The sequence below is a fragment of the Sceloporus undulatus genome, chromosome 2 (assembly GCF_019175285.1).
Source record: "Sceloporus undulatus isolate JIND9_A2432 ecotype Alabama chromosome 2, SceUnd_v1.1, whole genome shotgun sequence".
NCBI classification, from domain to species: Eukaryota; Metazoa; Chordata; class Lepidosauria; order Squamata; family Phrynosomatidae; genus Sceloporus; species Sceloporus undulatus.
In genome coordinates, this window is record NC_056523.1 from 154,448,791 (window position 1) to 154,465,909 (window position 17,119).

Consider the following 17,119-nt stretch of genomic DNA (forward strand, 5'->3'; position numbering starts at 1 on the left):
ATCATGTACACTCTGGGAAACAGGATGTGTAACGAGAAATTTGGGGGGTAACAATAATGATCAGCAAATGAAACAATTCTCCCTCTCCCTCTCCCCTCTGATGTAAATGTAGAGAAATGTAAATTTTATAAATGAGAAAATACAGTTAAAAATATAAGTTGGAAGCTGGGAAAACAAAAAGGAAACATTAAGAAAGTAAAGCAAAAAATATACTTCTTACTAATATGACTGTAGGTTAGGGGAGCAGGAGCATCACAAAGTTAGCAGCTATAAATTGCCATACAGTGTTTTGTCTATCTTTTTATTGCCTACTGGGCTTGATTAATTTCAAACACAAATTTGTTAGGACCTTGAGCTACCAGAGCTACACAAAGTCATCCAAGCCACTCCATTGAGGAGGGAAAGAAACCTCCCTTTGACATCTGAAAGTCTACCGCATTCATTATGGCAAGAGCTGTCATGGGCTAGCACATCAGATTCAGGATGTAGTTGGCCTTAGTTAGCGGATGTGTATCAACCTGCTATTTAAAAGTAATTCTTCCTGTAGTTGGGCCAGTCCATGAAATCTAACTCTGTAATAAATATCCTAGTTTAAGGTGCCATAGGACTCATTGGCCTCTAACATATACCCATTTAAGAGTTGAATACCTGATTTTGTGAAATGCTGATTTGATAATTAATATTGCTCTTTGTGTGTTTTTGTGCGTACAATTCTATACTGTACATATTTACTCAGAAGTAGATCCCACTACTGTATATTGAATTGGGCTTATTGCTAGGTAAGTATGTATTGGGCTTGCAACATAAAGAATATGTTACTGTAGCTCTTGCCTTTAGTCTCCTAATGAGCTCTGCAATCATGACCTAAAGCAGTCCTGAAAATATGAACTTGTGAGTGTCAGTATTTTTGTCAGGTGTGGAAGGCAAAGGAGACTGCTTGTTTGCCTCCTTGGTGTATTGGGGAGGGGGATATTTGCTTGCTGACTAACTGAACAAAAAGTGCTGGTAGCAAATTAGTAGGATGCTTGAGTGTTATATGCAAATTTCTCTTTCGTTTTCATCTCAGAATATTTTGAAGTGGTTGGCAAACATAATTTTAAAATACATGCCTGCTTAGATCAAGCAATACAATTGGAAAGGTAATGTTGTGTACCTGTTTGTGTACGTTTTGCACAACAAGCTATTATTCAGCCTGTGGCAGAACTGTTTGATGGTTTCTTCATTTATACAATATCACCTAGCTCTTATAGCTGGGGTTGTAGCCTGATGATATGTGACACAACAACTTTGCTGTAGTTTAGCAAGTTAGGCCCTGGTCAGTATCAGAGTAGGGTATCACTTAGGAACTTGATATTTGAAACTTTTGTAGGAATTGTTCTGAGTTCCATGGAAGAAAGACATGTGTATCACTGTTGCGATAAGTATGTACAATAACATCCAAAATTCACAAAACAGATATACTTTTATTCGAACAGCCAAAATGTAAAAAATACATGATGCAAGCTTTTGAAGCCCCACTGGCTTCTTCATCAAGCAAAGGTGTTAAAAAATATACAGAAGAATTATAAAATTATGGTGTTACTCATCAGCCTGCATTTTTTCAAGATGTTGGTGTTGTTGTGTTCTTTGGAGGGATATCTAAGCAAGCAGGCCCCTCTTCTTCGTAGCCACTCATCATTGGGGGGAAAACATTCCAAAGTCCAGGAGATAAAATTTGAATTCTATTAGCAATACAAAAATGTTACTTCTTTAGTATTAAAGATTTAAATATGCATACCATCAACAAATCAATCTTTGACTTAGCCCCAGGCAGAGCAATCCTAGTCACCTTGTATGGCCATGGGAAATATGAGCTGGAGGTTCGCATCTTTTCCCTGCTGTAATGGGAAGGAATTCTGGGGGAGTGGGGCAGCATCTCCCTTGGAGGTTACATTTATACTTGTAAAAAGCCCCATAGATTCTCACCTGCTGCAAAGATCCCAAAACAGGACATTCTGGCAGCAGGCTAGGAATGGCTTCAGATTTGTTCCATGTAGAGCCCCTTTGCTTCCTTCCCCCAAAGCAGTCCCTGTTAAAGCAACGTGGGAGTAGTGGCACTGCTGTGTTCTCTCCTCACATTTCACCTTTTGCAAGTTCAGTGTTTGTTAACATATTTCACATCTTTTGACAGTATTTGGAGCCTACATTACTCTGCATATCACTAATTTTGGGATTTTCTCCTGCAGTTCCCTGGCCATTGGAACCACAACTGGATACAGACTTTTTTCCTTGAGTTCTGTGGAGCAACTGGATCAGGTCCATGAAAGCAGTGAGTCTGTTCTGTTTTGATACAAGAAATCATTGTCTGATGGCTGGCTTCATTCTGTATAAGCAGAATTCTTCTCTATATTAGTACTAATATAGAGTACAATAGCAACAAATTAATCTACTAATGGGAATTCCATAACATTTATCTTAATGGACTGGATAACTTTACAGCAGTTTGACTCCTGGTTTGCTCCCATGACTTAAATGGCCTACTGAGCGCTCTGGAAGATTTGCTTGAACAAATTGTACTGAAATCACAGGGTTCCACTAATCCTCAAAATACTGCCCTGTGCAAATCTGGATTGTATTAAGGTAATGACTCAGAAATTCTTTGTGGTTTATTTTGTTGTTTTGTGCTGATACAAGTGTCACAGAGTAGGGCTACAGAGAGCCTCTTCCTAAAGTGGGATGAATAAAGTACAGTGGTACCCCGGGATACGAATGCGCCGCCTTACGAAATTTCCGGGTTACGAAAAAAATCCATTTAAAAAAACTGTTCCGGGTTACGAAGGTTATTTCGGGTTACGAAAAAATTTTTGGTGCTTTTCGGCGCTATTTCGCACGAAATCGCGGCTTTTCCCCATTAGCGCCTATGGCTTTTTCGCCTTACGAAGATTTTCGGGTTACGAAAGCGGCGGCAGAACGAATTAATTTCGTAACCCGGGGTACCCCTGTACAGCCTGTGAGCTGCATATGGTCCATCACACACCCCTCCCCATGAGACCTCCCTAACACCCTATATAAATAATCAATTATGCCCCCTAAAGCCTGTGATGGGCATGCTTGGCTCTTCAAAAGTTATTTTGTCCCCCGGGGACTGTTTTGGGCTCAAAACAGCCTTAAAAAAAAAACCTGGAGGTTTGGGTGGAGAATGTTCATGCCAATTTCTTTTCCAGCATAGGAGTATTGGGAGATGTTTCTAAAAATGGGCAGATGTCTCCAAGTGTAGGGAAGCCATCTCTGTGCTAAAGTGTCATTTCCTTGAAAGCCTACAAAGAAGGAGATACTATTGTCTCTTTAGGAGGTTTCCTATGATGTTGAGCAGCATAGAGTGACACATCTTCCTTTACATTTACCCCACATTTGCCATTCTGTAGTTCAAACCGGTTTCTTATCCTGTCTTTAATGGGCAAGCTGAATGCTCGGTCCCTGTGTCAATCTTACTACTTACGATCAAACCAAAGCTAAGCACTTTATACGTCTTGTTGATTTAAGTGATAGAGATAAAATACTAGGTGAAATGAAAGTGGTTTCAAAATGGTTAACCTGAGTGGGATTAGGTCTGTATCTCTGCATGTTTCAAAACAATTAACATATCCTTCTTTAATAATTTTCCTCCTTTCCAAGCTTAGTATTTCATGGTCGCCTTAGTCAATGATCTCCATCTGGGCATCGACAGGGGAAGTGTGACCTTGTTGGTGCTCTTGGACAGCTCAGCAGCTTTAGATACCATTGACCACGGTATCCTTCTGGAACGCCTGAGGGATTTGGGTATTGGGGGCACTGCGCTCCAGTGGTTCCAATCCTATCTCTCAGGCAGATTCCAGATGGTGCAGTTGGGGGACATTTGCTCCTCTAAGAGGGAACTGACATCCCTCAGGGAGCCATCTTGTCCCCCACTTTGTTTAACATTTACATGAAACCGCTGAGAGAGATCATCCGAAGACACGGGGCGCGGTGTTATCAGTACGCTGATGACACCCAAATATGTTTCTCTGTGTCTCCGACTGATGCAGTGACTAAGGATGGCATCTCTCTTCTGAATGCCTGTCTGGAGTCGTTAATGGGCTGGATGAGGGAAAACAAACTCTGTGATAGGTTCTCCAGGTCCAGGGAAGGAAATTTATCAACCTGTCCTGGACGGGGTCACACTTCCCCTAAAGGACTAAAGTTCGCAGTTTAGGAGTACTTCTGGATTCGTCCCTGCAGTTGACATCTCAAGTAGATGTGACGGCCAGAAGTGCTTGCTATCAACTTCGGTTGATACACCAACTGCGACCCTACCTGGGCCAAAGGGACCTTGAGACAGTGCTACATGCTCTGGTAACCTCTCGTCTAGATTTCTGTAATGCACTCTACATGGAGCTACCCTTGTACCAAGTCTGGAAGCTTCAGTTAGTACAAAATATGGCAGCCAGATTGGTCACCGGTACATCTCGGTTCGACCATATAACACCTAAGTTGAAAGATCTTCACTGGCTGCTCATTCGCTTTCGGGCACAGTACAAGGTGTTGGTTATTACCTATAAAGCCCTTCATGGCTTGGGCCCGAGTTACTTGAGGGACCATATGATCCGCCCCGCACACTCAGAACATCCGGCAAGAATCTATTGGAAACACCATCTTCCAAATATGTCTCCTCATCTCAAAAGGCCTTCACAATAATGTCCCCAAGGTTGTGGAACAGCCTTCCTGACGAGCTCCACCTTACGACCCCCTTGGAAACATTTAAAAAGAGACTTAAAACCATGCTCTTTCACCAAGCTTTCCCCCCCGATGGGTGATAATTGATATGCCCTATCTGACAATGATATTCTGCCCTTGCCCCTGGACAAATTATTGATGGTTTGATAAATTATTGATGTTACATTTTACTGTTTAGTGTTTTATAAGATTGTTGTATGTATTTCAATTTTAGTAGCCTGTAACCCCGCTTCGATCCATTGGGAGAGGCAAGGAAACACAAATAATAATAATAATAATAATTATTATTATTATTATCATCATCATCATCATCATCATCATCATCATTCCTACAAAGCCTTACTTGGTCGTAGTGGTGCAGTTTGATTGCTTCCGTGCTTGCTGGACATTATACACTTATTAACCACATAAAATGACATTGGCTTTGTATGCCGCAGAACTAGTTTTAAAGAGCTCATACCCACAACTGCAATGATGTTTTAGAACTGGGTAAATGCTACATTATTAGAAATCCTTAAACCAGGATTATATTTTCTAAAAAAAAAAAAGATCATGACTGGTTTTCCATTACTATGGTATGCCTGCTAGTTGTAGATTGTGGTGGCTGTCAACAGTATTTCATTTTAAGAACATCTTAAGAAAGGCTTTACATTTGACTAACTTGTCTTACAGTTTAGATATATCTTAGTCCACCAAGATCAGTTTAAAAATAAGTTGGACTGTTTTCTTAAGATAACATTCTGTGACCTTAGTGCACCAATACAGTTCAGTACACACTGACTTGCTAGTCTGTGTTGTCCCACAAGTGCTTTATGTTGCTTAGCTTTCTGCCATATTGCTGAAATTCAACCTCCCCCTTCTTTCCCTGCAGTCAAAATTCTGGCTCTTTTCAGGTATTACTCACTTTGTGTGTGATATATATTTCCTACTGTTTGCAGAGCTGCAGCCTGATTGATTGACATTTATTTAGACGTAAGGCTTGCTGCTTTTAGGAGGGCTTACTTCACCTCATTATGATGAAATATGCAAAGCTGTACACATAGGATTGTTCTTTGTGTGTGTTCATAAGGGTTATATTTGTATGTAAAGCTAAGCCATGGCTTAGTGTTCTTGAAGCAAGTCTTAGGCTTGTGTGCTCTCCTCTCTGCTTTGATCCAGCCTTGAGGAGAAGGTTGAAAGGTTACACTTCAGTTTAAATTAACAGCATTTTATGGTTAGCAGTAACAAGTCAGGTTCATAAAATCTGTTCATAATATATATTATGAAGTCACAGTTAAGATTAACCACAGTTTTCTATATGCGAAGGGATCTTGTAGTACCTTGGAGACTAACTGAAAGAAAGAAGATGGTAGCATGAGCTTTTGTAGAGTTGAGACTGCTTCCTCAGATGCATGGAGACTCAAGTCTACGAAAGCTCATGCTATCAGCTTCTGTCTTTCAGTTAGTCTCAAAGGTGCTACAAGATCCCTTTACATACTTATTTTCCAGGATAACACGGCTAGATGTTTTATGTGTCCCAGCAACATGGCAAGCTTAAGTTAACTTTAAAAAATGGAGCAAAAGCCTTCTCAAAACACACGGGGGAAAACTACTTGAATTCAAGACCTCCTTCAACTCATTTCTATAATGTTAAACTACAGCTTAGTGTTATATTTCAGCCAACTCAGGGTGACTTTTGCAGACATGTGCTATCAATTTGAAATAATAACCTGAGGTTTAAAATGCTGCTTCATCTTGGACAAGGCACCACTAAAATTGGTGTCTAGTGCCTGGTGCAAATGGTGTGGTTCACAGACCACTTGCACAAATGATCTCATTTAAGTGAGGAGCCTGAAGTTAATTTTCGAGAGGATTTCAGAGCAGGATCATTTGTTTCTACCTGTGACTGGGTTTATTTAGAGTATTTATACCCTGCTCTTCAGCCACAAAGGCTCTCAGATCTGATTAGAGATTGTTAATTTGACAGTCCCCTGCTCTCAGGTTTACAATCGAAAAAGACATGACACAGAAGGAGAAGGCAATGGCAATGGGAAGAGGATCAGGTCCAGCAGATACTGATGGTTCTTTTCTCCCTCCAGGATGGTAGCAGTTAAGATGGAGGGAGAACCTTTCAACTTCCTCTGGGGCTAGGCACGGTGGAGCCATCTCCTTCACTCCCTCCAAGCCCAAGATAGTAGCAGTTAAGATGGAGGGATGGCTTAGTGGAGCCATGCCAGCCTCTCCTCTCCTTCCAAGCTCAACATGGTAGCAGTTAAGATGGAGGGAGGGCTTTTAATGTTCTTCTAGCACTTGACATGGTGCCTGCCTCACCTTCTCTTCCTTGAAGGCCAGGATAGTAAAGGGTGGGTTATCTGGTTTATAACAGAGATGGTGTCAGTGGAAGCTGATGCAAGGCGACAATGTTGCCATGTGGCTCCAGAAGATACATAATGCATTTCCATTTGATCCCTATCTGAGGAAACGCCAGTTGCTGGTACTGGTTAGTGGACACATTCCCATTGTACCACATCTGAATGTTCAAGAGGCCTTTTTGCATACTGAAATGTTCTGATGGTGTTCCCCAGCATATGTTACTTGAGCTAGCTGTCAAATGCTTAATTCCTTTTGAATACAGTGCAATCTGACCTGGAAACATCCCCTTTTCTCTAGTTCTCATTTATGCCATCTGTCAAGAAGTCCAGGTCATCCCTTCCAATTGAAGGCTGTCAAGAAGACAAGTGACAGCTGATACACAGCTTGGCCCTTGCTTCTGGAAGCCTTTTCAGTTTTCTCCTCTTTAACAGTGGCCTCTGTCTCAAGGGGATTGCCTTATTTTATCAACTGACAGATGCTACTGGTGGCCTCCCTCCCTTTTTGAAGGGGAGGAGAGTGTTCAGGACTCATTCCCCTGACTGGGGAATGAAAGCTCCAATGGAACTTGTTACACCTCTCCCTGTTAGTAGCATAGCTGACCTCAGAGGTTAACTTTGACAGATATTGCTGGCAGAAGCAGATGCAAATTCCTCCTGCAAACATGCCATTAACCTCTGCCTATTGTGGCCAAGTTTCCAGTTCTCTCTGTTGCTCACGTGAAGCTTTGCAAAGTGAGGCTGGTTTTTTGGGGAGGAGGGAAACAGTATCATAAATGATTCAGCATTTTGTGGGTCAGCACAAATGTATATATCATCTACCATTGGAAGAATGATGCCATTTCTCTTCTCTTCCCTTCCCCTACTCCAGATGAAATCCCAGACGTTTACATTGTAGAGCGCCTCTTCTCCAGCAGTCTGGTGGTTGTGGTGAGCCGCACAAAGCCACGACAGATGAATGTTTACCATTTCAAGAAAGGAACTGAGATTTGTAACTACAGTTACTCTAGCAATATCCTCTCCATCCGGCTCAATCGGCAGGTGGGGTGGACTTGGTTTATTGCTAGGTTTTGAAGATGTGTAAACTGATATATTTTATGGTGATTAGACCTGTGTTTTGCTGCACCTCCTTCAAAAGAAATAAGCCTTTTGCAATGTGTTTTGAGCAAATTACTTTCTTTTAACCTCACTGTTTAGCAAAACTGAGACAAAATAATCTGTGGTAGGAATGAGCAAAGGGCAGCCTCTGTTCAAAAGTCTCTAGTTTGGCCCCCATGTCTTCATATCTTTTTAATCTATTTTTTTTAATTGAGCAAGCTCTTGACATACTAGGGGAATGGTCAGTTTCATTTGGCTGAGCTGCTTTACTGTAGGTGAGAAGATGGTAGGATGCTTTTTCTAAACCAGAAGTGACTGCTGGCTGTTTTCTCCTTTGGATAACAAAGGCTTCTCCTAGATCTCAAATAATCCCACATGGGATTATCACACGTGAGAGTCAGTCAGAACTGAAGGTGGGGAGTGTGTGACTGATTCATGTCTGGTGAGGGGCATGTACAACTACGTGGGGTAGTTACCCACCCCAGTTTATAGTGATAGAGGTCTTTCCTGCTATTACTAACAACACTGGCTCAGAATCAAAGACAAATGTCTAGATAAATGTCCATGGGACTGGCCAATGTTCCCCAAATATTGGGTGTCTGCAGAATTAAAGCCATAAAAATTATTTTCACATCATTGAGGCAGCAAAGCTGTTATACAAAACAGTCAGTTCCCAAATGTCTCCTGGAATAGAAAGGTCATTAAATACCGAAGCAACACACCATGGATAAAAACATTATTTAAAAATAAATCCAAACAACATTTTAAAAACCAGTTTAAACACACACCATTACAGATTGAGTAGATTGCAGCAGAGGTGAAGAGGCAAAGGCAAGATCCTCTCATCTTAGCAAGGAAATAACTCTGAGCCACAGATATAGGAAAGATAACAAGGGATTATTATACTCATGAAAACTACTTATGCTTTAAACTAACAGCATTCTTGTAACTTGGAGGTTAAGGATAGGTTGACTTGGAGGTCTCTCATGCATAGAGTCACCATGAGTCAAGGTCAACTTGAAGGCAATTAACAACAAAACTTAGAGACGCAGGTAAGGTATGTAAGTATAGGACTGTAGCTTTTATTGTATGATAGTGAGTGCAGGGCAGCGGATAAGAACTTAACTGAATGGCCAACCAAATAAGGAAGGACTAAGGCTGTGTAGATTATTTTGGCAGCTGTTAAAGCAGTTCATTTTTTAATTTTTTCCGTGCACAGATTTGTTCTTCTGTGTGTTCCTTCAGTATTATTGCACACAGATTGGAGTATTATTATTGTTGTTGTTGTTGTTGTTGTTATTTTGTGCTTTTTCTTTCCCTGAATTGTGAGAGCTGAAATAATCTTTATAGGATTAGTTATCTTTGAAGTAGACAAAATGAGCAGAGCATAGGATAAGCTTTTGTAAATGTACAGATTGAATGTTGTTTTTCATCCAGCAGGTGGAGCTACAGTTCGTGGTGATGCTACACTTGAAAAGCCAGTTTAACGCTTTCCCCATTTTTAAAACTCTGAATCTTTAAACATTGAAAGTGTTTCTGTTCCATGGGGAACTGCTTTAATTTTATGGATGTTTGGTTCAATTTCCTACAATGAATAACTGGGCCATGGTCATCAGTGTTATTTCTAAAGTACATGTCATAACTATGTCAAGGTCATGTTGTGCTCCTCTTTTGAGTATATTTTCCCCTTTTCTATCATGGGTTTTTTTTTTAAAGATTTATTCAGAGGAAATTTGCCTTTCTCCTGCGGGGTTTTTGTAGCTTAATGGGGGGGGGGGGATTCAAACCTTAGTCTCATGGAATCCTTGTCCAACACTCAGACTACTGGCTCCTTGTTTGTATATATATATATATATATTTTTAGCTTGCAGGATATAATTAAATGTGAAGTGTGCAAAACATGAATAAGGCCTAGTTTTTCCTCTTACTAAGATTTTACTTCCTCCCCCTTGATGTGTGGGTCTGATTTCAGGCAAGAATCATGTGTGGGCAGGTGGGACAATGTACTTTGACTGTTGGGATATGTTTTTTTTTCTCTTTAACTCAAAGGTTTGAAACCTTATATTTAGGACTGGAATTCCCAGAGTTCTCCAGCTAGCACTCTCATGCTTGCCGGGGGATTCTAGTCATAAAAATGACATTTTTCCAGGCTCTGGTTTTAATAGGGGAAAATATGAAAGCAAAGTGGTAGGATGTAATCTGGCAAATCAGCCCCATTCCACTGTCCTTCTATAGTAAAGCAGTAAGCTTATACTGTATTGGTGAAATGTATTTTGAAAGGTGACACAGTGCCTTTCTCTTCTTTCTCTTTGATGTATGACACCTTAAATAGTGTTTTTTCCATCACAGAGTCTGAATCTAGGCTGGGGCACCTCTCTGGTGGTGTAACTGGGATGTGCTAATGGCCTCCTGGAATATCTGGAGCTTTTTTCTCTTTCCTGAACAACAAGCTGTATGTCTCTTTGTTCTTGCAGAGGCTAATTGTCTGCTTGGAGGAATCTATTTATATTCATAACATTAAGGACATGAAGCTTCTGAAAACAATCCTGGAAACCCCTCCAAACCCAACAGGTAAGAGACTAAGCCTACCTCTCAGAGAGAATGTGAGATAGAGGGCCTTAGCCCTGGGTACCTAGTCATTCATGAGAGAAGGCTTTACAAATAGATGCAAGTTTTTCCCAGCCCTGAGGTGTCACCATGATGCTGTTTCAGGATGCATTCATTCAACAAAAGGTTGCCTTCTCACCTGTTAGAATATCCATAGGAAAGTGCTTGGGCTGCTCTCTATGTCTATGGGTAGCTTTGTTCTAAGTTTCAACTTACTGACAAACTGAAAACCAGGGTAATTATCTTTCAGCAAGATGAATTTCAGTAAGTGACTTTTCTTTGGACTATGATTGTTGCAGCAGAAATAAAAAATAATGACATTTTCCTTCAATTGTCTTGACAGTATTATTCTAAATGAGCATGCCCTTCTTCAGTCTTTTGAAGGAGTGTGTCGTCTCTGCTGCTTTCCCTGTTCTGGCGTTATGTCAGATGGCTTCAAGTGGATGCACAATTAAACAATAGCTCTAAGCTCCTTCTGACATCAAGAAAAGGCAATGGAAACCTTGATGGGATGTACTTGTCAATCATAATCTTATCTGCTGTGAGGAATAAGGCACCCACCCTGTCTCCCAGCCATCTTCAGCCTGGTCAGCAGTTCTCTCCCCCTCATTCTGCTGTGGGTGAAACTCTGATGTTTCTGTTCCTGTTATTTTCTGACCACTCTTCTTCTTCACACCTTAACCAGGTGAATTCTAGTTTCCTTTAACAAGCTAGGATGGCAAACATCCTAGGTTTGCCACATCTAAGGTTTCATCAGTAGCCCTGTTGTCCACATGACTGAGAAAAAAAGTCAAAGGGATATTTCCTGACCAATGGTTCCTGGTGCTAGCAGTCAGCAATGTTGTTCATGTCTTCTGCCCTCATTAACCTGTTTTTTTTAAACAGAAGGTTAAACAAGAGAGATCAAGCTGTGAAAAAACACGGGAAGACTGGAAATGAACTGCAATACTGACTGGACTCCGTGTGTGAAATTCCCTTAATAAAGCAGGGTGATTGGACAGCAAAGGCTCAGTCTGAAAGTACCTGTGGAGTACACTTTGCTACCATTGGGTATTTGCACTATTGCAAATCTTTCCCTATGCATTTAAGTGAGATAGATCCGATGAAGAAAACTGCTACTGTTATTTCTGTCTTAGCGTCTCATCCCTCACTGTGTTTTTCATGTACCTTCCAAAGTGATATACCTTTCAATCCCTAGAAAAATACTGGGATGTTTTCCAGTATTTGTTCTGAAAGATTCTCTTTATTTTGTTCCTCCCTGACATGCTGTTTGCAAAAGTACATGATTTTGTTTTTATAACGTTGTTGTTGTTGTTGTGTGCCTTCAAGTCATTTATGGTGATCCTAAGGCGAACCTCTCATGGAGTCTTCAGGGGCTTTAGAGTCTGTGACTCACCCAAAATCACCCATGGCTGAGTGGGGAAATGAAACCCTGGTCTTCAGTGTCTAACGCTCAAACCACTACACGACTCTGCCTCTCTTGTTATAACATAACATCTTGTATTACTGTTATATGCTACTGTGATACCTTTAATAAACATTACATTTTTTAAAAGTGAAAATCCAGGGTTGACACTAGGATGTGTCAGGAAGTTGTCCTTTTTATTTTCCTTCTCGTCCACATGCCTTTTAAAAATGCTGGCATGCACCCAGTCCACAAGTGTATACTACTCTATGTTCCTTTAACCCCCACTCCCATTGCATAAATGCTAAGAGGACTGTGTTGCCCTATTTCAGTATGCCGGCTTTCATAGGTCTGTGTTAGAATTCACTGAGAATCTGGAGGACCTGATAGGTTGGTTATAAATGTGCAAGTCAGAGAAGAAGGCTGTGGCTTGTACATTGCTCTGGAGAATAGCACCATTTCTAACAAATAAACAAAAAAATTGTGTTTGCTTGCATCCTTAGCAGTCTAGGTTCCAACTCTACGATTCTATGATTCTGTTAAACACCTTTTGTTGTGCCTTGTAGATGGGTTTGTGTGCCGTTGGAGGTTTTTGTTAGCTGCCCTTGAGTTGACCCTGTGGATGAGACATCTCCAAGAGCCTCTGTCTTCCATTGCTCTGCTTAGTTCCTACAAATTCATGTCCATAACCTCCCTGATTAAGTCTGCCCATCTGGTGTGCTCTTCTTCTCTTTCTACTACCCTCTACCTTTCCTAACGTTATTGCCTTTTCTAGTGATCTTCTCATGATGTGGCCAAAGTGAGGTAGTCTCAGTATGATCATTTTGGCTTCCAAAGAGATTTCAGGCTTGATCTGTCCAAGGACCCATTTGGTCATCTTTATGGCACTCCACAGTATCCTAAGCACTCTTTTCCAGTACCAAATATCAATTGAATTTATTTTCTTTCTGTCTACTTTTTTTACTGTCCAGTTCTCACATCCATACATGGTAATGGATAATACAACGGCTTGGATGATTCTAGTTTTAGTGCTTAGATGTATATCTTTATGGGATCTTTTCTAGTTCTTTCCTAGCTGCCATTCCCATTCCTAGTTGCCTTCTTTTTTCTTGACTGCAGTCAATTCTGATCAGTGTTTGATCCTAGATACTTGTCTTTGCACTTTCATCATACTCCGATGAAGTAATGCAGCTTAAATGAGATGGTGAACACATGGATGGTCTTTGACCATATGTGGTGTCACGTTACAGTGAAGCAGACCTGTGTTAAGAGACTAAAGAGCTGCTATATACTGGACTGTTAAGTGGGCTTTGGGATGGAAGAGCAAGACAGAATCTGGATCCCTCTTGGAGGGATTTACTCAATTTGGATTGTTCTAAGAACATGAAGGCGGGTTACAGACCGCCCATTTGGGGCGGACTGTACCCGCCCCTTCCCCCAGTGTATCGGGGCCTCAGCTGAGGCCCTGATCCGCCGCTTTTCAGGCTGTGAGGAAGCGGTAAAACGGTAATAGGGTAATAGCGGTAAAAAGGGGTGTCCTTGGGGCTTGGCTCCTTTCTCCCTTGCTTCACTGGGCGCAGCCGTCTGAAGGCTGTGCCCAGTGACGCAAAGCGGCGCCGCAAACCAGGAAGGAGCTCTGAAATGGAGCTCCTTCCTGCTCCGCGCTAAGGGCGTAGTAGGTGCCCTGGCGTGGAGCGAGGACGTCACGTCCGCGCCGCCCTATATAGAGGCGGTGAGGCCATGACGTCCTCATGGCGGCAGCTGTCTGGAACGGCCGCCGTCATTTTTTACGCGCAAAGCGCGTATTAGGGTTAGGGAGGTGCAGAAGCACCGCACCTCCCTAACCCTAGTACACGCTCTGCGCATACTTTAATGCCGGTGTGTAACCCGCCGAAGACAGGACGTTAGATGGCTTTAAGTGAATACGGTAACGTTCTTTTCATTAAATTCAGGGCTAACAATTGTCCACACTTGGCATCCTGAACTCTTGTGGGGGCGAGGGAAAAGGTGCTTATGCTTATGCTTAGAAATCATATTTCTGAGACCCCTTGACTGTGTTTGACAATGCCAACAGTTGTTCACATTTTCTGGAAACAATTTGCACCTTCAGCACAATGATATTGAAACTCACAAGAGGAAAATCCAGCTATTCTAGAAGGAATAAATTAAATCAGATCTTTTGTGTAATATATTGTTGTTGCATTTGGGATGTCTGATTCTGTTTTTGAGGATGTTGACACTTCAGGAGCAAACCCCATGATCATTTATGCAAGTGTAACCAGGAATTACACAAGCCCAAATTCCTTTTACAGCATTGGACAAAGAAGCATTTTGTATGTCTTTGCACAATATTGCCTTCCCAGCTGCTCACTGACAGTTGGACAGGTGCAAGGCATAGCTCCTTCCTGTGGTCCAAACGACCACTGATTGACAATGGTGGGCACAAAGAAGGCTCCTGGTGCACTTGCCACTCTGTCACCAATACACAGACTGTGCTTCCTGTTCCAGAAGGGTCAGGAACATGTCTGCTTTAGATTCTAGCCCAGTATCCCTTAGCTGGGAATAAGTTCAATTGAATTCATTGCAAATTTTTTGGCATACACTTCTACAGGATTTTTTGTTTAGTAAAATGCATGTTGTCACTTTTCCTAGGACTATATGTATGAGCCTTTAAATACATAAACTGGAAATGTTAAAGCTGGGTTGTAGAGTTGCAGAAATGGACAATGTACATGCAAAAAAGGAGCAGGCAAATAGTATCTAGGCACTATATACATGTAGCCATCTAGTCAGTAAATGTCTCTGTTTTTCCTATTTGGCTACTAAAGATTAACACACACACAGCTTGGGCATCCTCATAGCAGAGTTATTACCTCCTCCCTTCATGCAATTTAGCTTTAACAATTAGGAAATGTATGATTTTGTTTCATCATTATGAGCATCCTTAGTCAAAACAGTCATGAGTATCCTCAGGAGAAGCCTCACCTCAGTTTTACCCTCAGCTAAATTAGACAGGAACAAAAACATCTAATATCTTCTGTAAAAATCTGTTGAGGGCTAGTGTGGTGTATTGGTTTGGGTGTTGGACTGTGACCCTGGAGATCACAGCCATATCCTTCCCTCTTGCCTCTCTTCCTGTTTTTCCTTGATAGCATTGGTTCCAGCAACTAGCCTTTTGGGAACATTAGTACATTAGAACTTTGTAGAAATCACCATCAAAGTACACAACACACATTTAGGACCTGCGTGTGTGTGTGTCCATTGGTCTGCTAAGAAGCCACTCTTTGCCCTATTTCAAGCTCGTAACAGATGGCCTCTTGCTATAGATTAAGCCTGGTTTAAAGCTTTGGATATGATTAAAATATATTTCTTAAATCCTCTACTACAGTACTCGAAGGCATCAGTGGTCAGGGTTTTAAACCTTCACTGAATTCCAGTGTTGTTACAGAATGACTGACACTAATGATGCTTTCTGAAAATGACTGACATTAATGATGCTTTCTGAAAAGGCTTCAGCATGGTCATGTCCATTCTCATGTTCCTTCTTTACAGTAGTCTGTGATCACTATCTATGGATAATCTTAACCATGTTTACTTGGTTAAGCATTTGGTTTCATTGGAATTAACTCCCAAGTAAACCTGTTTCAAGATTGAAGCCTGATCCATTGCAAGCTTATTCAGCAGTAAGTCTTCTGTGTTCAGTGGAACGTAGATTCCATGTAGTAGTGACAGATTTGTATGTTCAAATGTTAGTTGGCCCCAACCACAACCAAAGTGGAAGATGTGAGCCTGTAATTTGAAGCTTCAAAAGAAGATGCAGACAGTGGGTGCCTGAACTCTTCCTATCAGCTGCTGCCACTTTACTCTTGTAGACTGTCTGCTGAAGGTTTTCCTCAGTCCAGTTGGGAGAGTGGAAGTGACCTTGTCTGGGAGGAAGGACTGCTGAGGGAAAGACAGGCAGATGAAAGGTTCAATATAGCTTAGTTACGGGCCACTTTGGTGCTTGATTTCAAGCAACACATTTTCTTTCATGTGTTGCTTTAAATAGCACCTGGGCTACATTGAATTCGACTGTGACGTAGGTGGAAGCTTTTTATAACATCCTTTACACCTATGCTCTCAATGTAAAACACCTGCTTTCTTACACAGGTAGCATTTGTAGAGAAAGGATTCTTGTCAGAACGATGATACATGGGGCAAAGGTTTAATAATAACCTTGGTCTGTGGCATCTCATCTCAGATTGACATGTGTCTATAATCACTGGAAGACAGAACTTTTATTAGAATGAAGAGCACGTGAGAGCCAATGTGGTGTAGTGGTTTGAATATTGGACTATAACTCTGGAGACCAGGGTTTGATCCCAGCTTGGCCATGAAACCCACTGGGTGACCTTGGGCAAATCACATGCTGTCAGCCTCAGCAGAAGAGAATGGCAAACCTACTCTGAATAAATGACCAAGTAAACCCTATGATAGAAGCTAAGGAGAACTGCCTTAGGGTCATCATAAATCAGAAACAACTTGAAAGCACACAACACATACAGAGCACATCTTGAACTTTTGAAATGCCTTGTCTATATGGGCTGACTTGAGCTGTCCCAATCTTAGAACTTTCTCCTTAAGACATGAGTGTACTTGGACCTTGGTGTTAGGCTAGCCCTCAAGAACCTCACCAAAGAGGTGTGGTGGAGGTTAGATGAATGGTTAGTGTACATTTTTCTTTCTTGATCCACTTGGACACGTGTGTGTGTGTGTAAAGAGAGAGAGATTTCAAATGTTTTTAGAGTTGGCAAGTCAATATAATGTTTGTAGGGCTCATTCTGGAGGAAAAGCACTGCAATGCAGCAGACAGAAATTGAATCATAGATGATACTTTGTACAAATGATTGATTCATCTAGCTTAGTACCATGTTTTGACAGTGGATTTTCT

General features: G+C 41.4%; 2 protein-coding genes across 3 annotated transcripts in view; one reads left to right on the forward strand and one right to left on the reverse strand.

The window, feature by feature from the left end:
• Window positions 1–17,119, reverse strand: part of MAP2K6 (mitogen-activated protein kinase kinase 6) — a 1,063,669-nt gene that overhangs the window by 687,551 nt on the left and 358,999 nt on the right. The window lies entirely within an intron of this gene.
• The window catches only part of WIPI1 (WD repeat domain, phosphoinositide interacting 1), a 57,886-nt gene that overhangs the window by 7,886 nt on the left and 32,881 nt on the right, over window positions 1–17,119 (forward strand). For both annotated transcript variants that reach the window (XM_042449719.1, XM_042449720.1), the window contains exons 2-4: window positions 2,226–2,308; window positions 7,951–8,120; window positions 10,652–10,748. In XM_042449719.1, coding sequence (XP_042305653.1) covers window positions 2,226–2,308; window positions 7,951–8,120; window positions 10,652–10,748 — 350 coding nt within the window. The remainder of the gene's footprint in view (window positions 1–2,225; window positions 2,309–7,950; window positions 8,121–10,651; window positions 10,749–17,119) is intronic.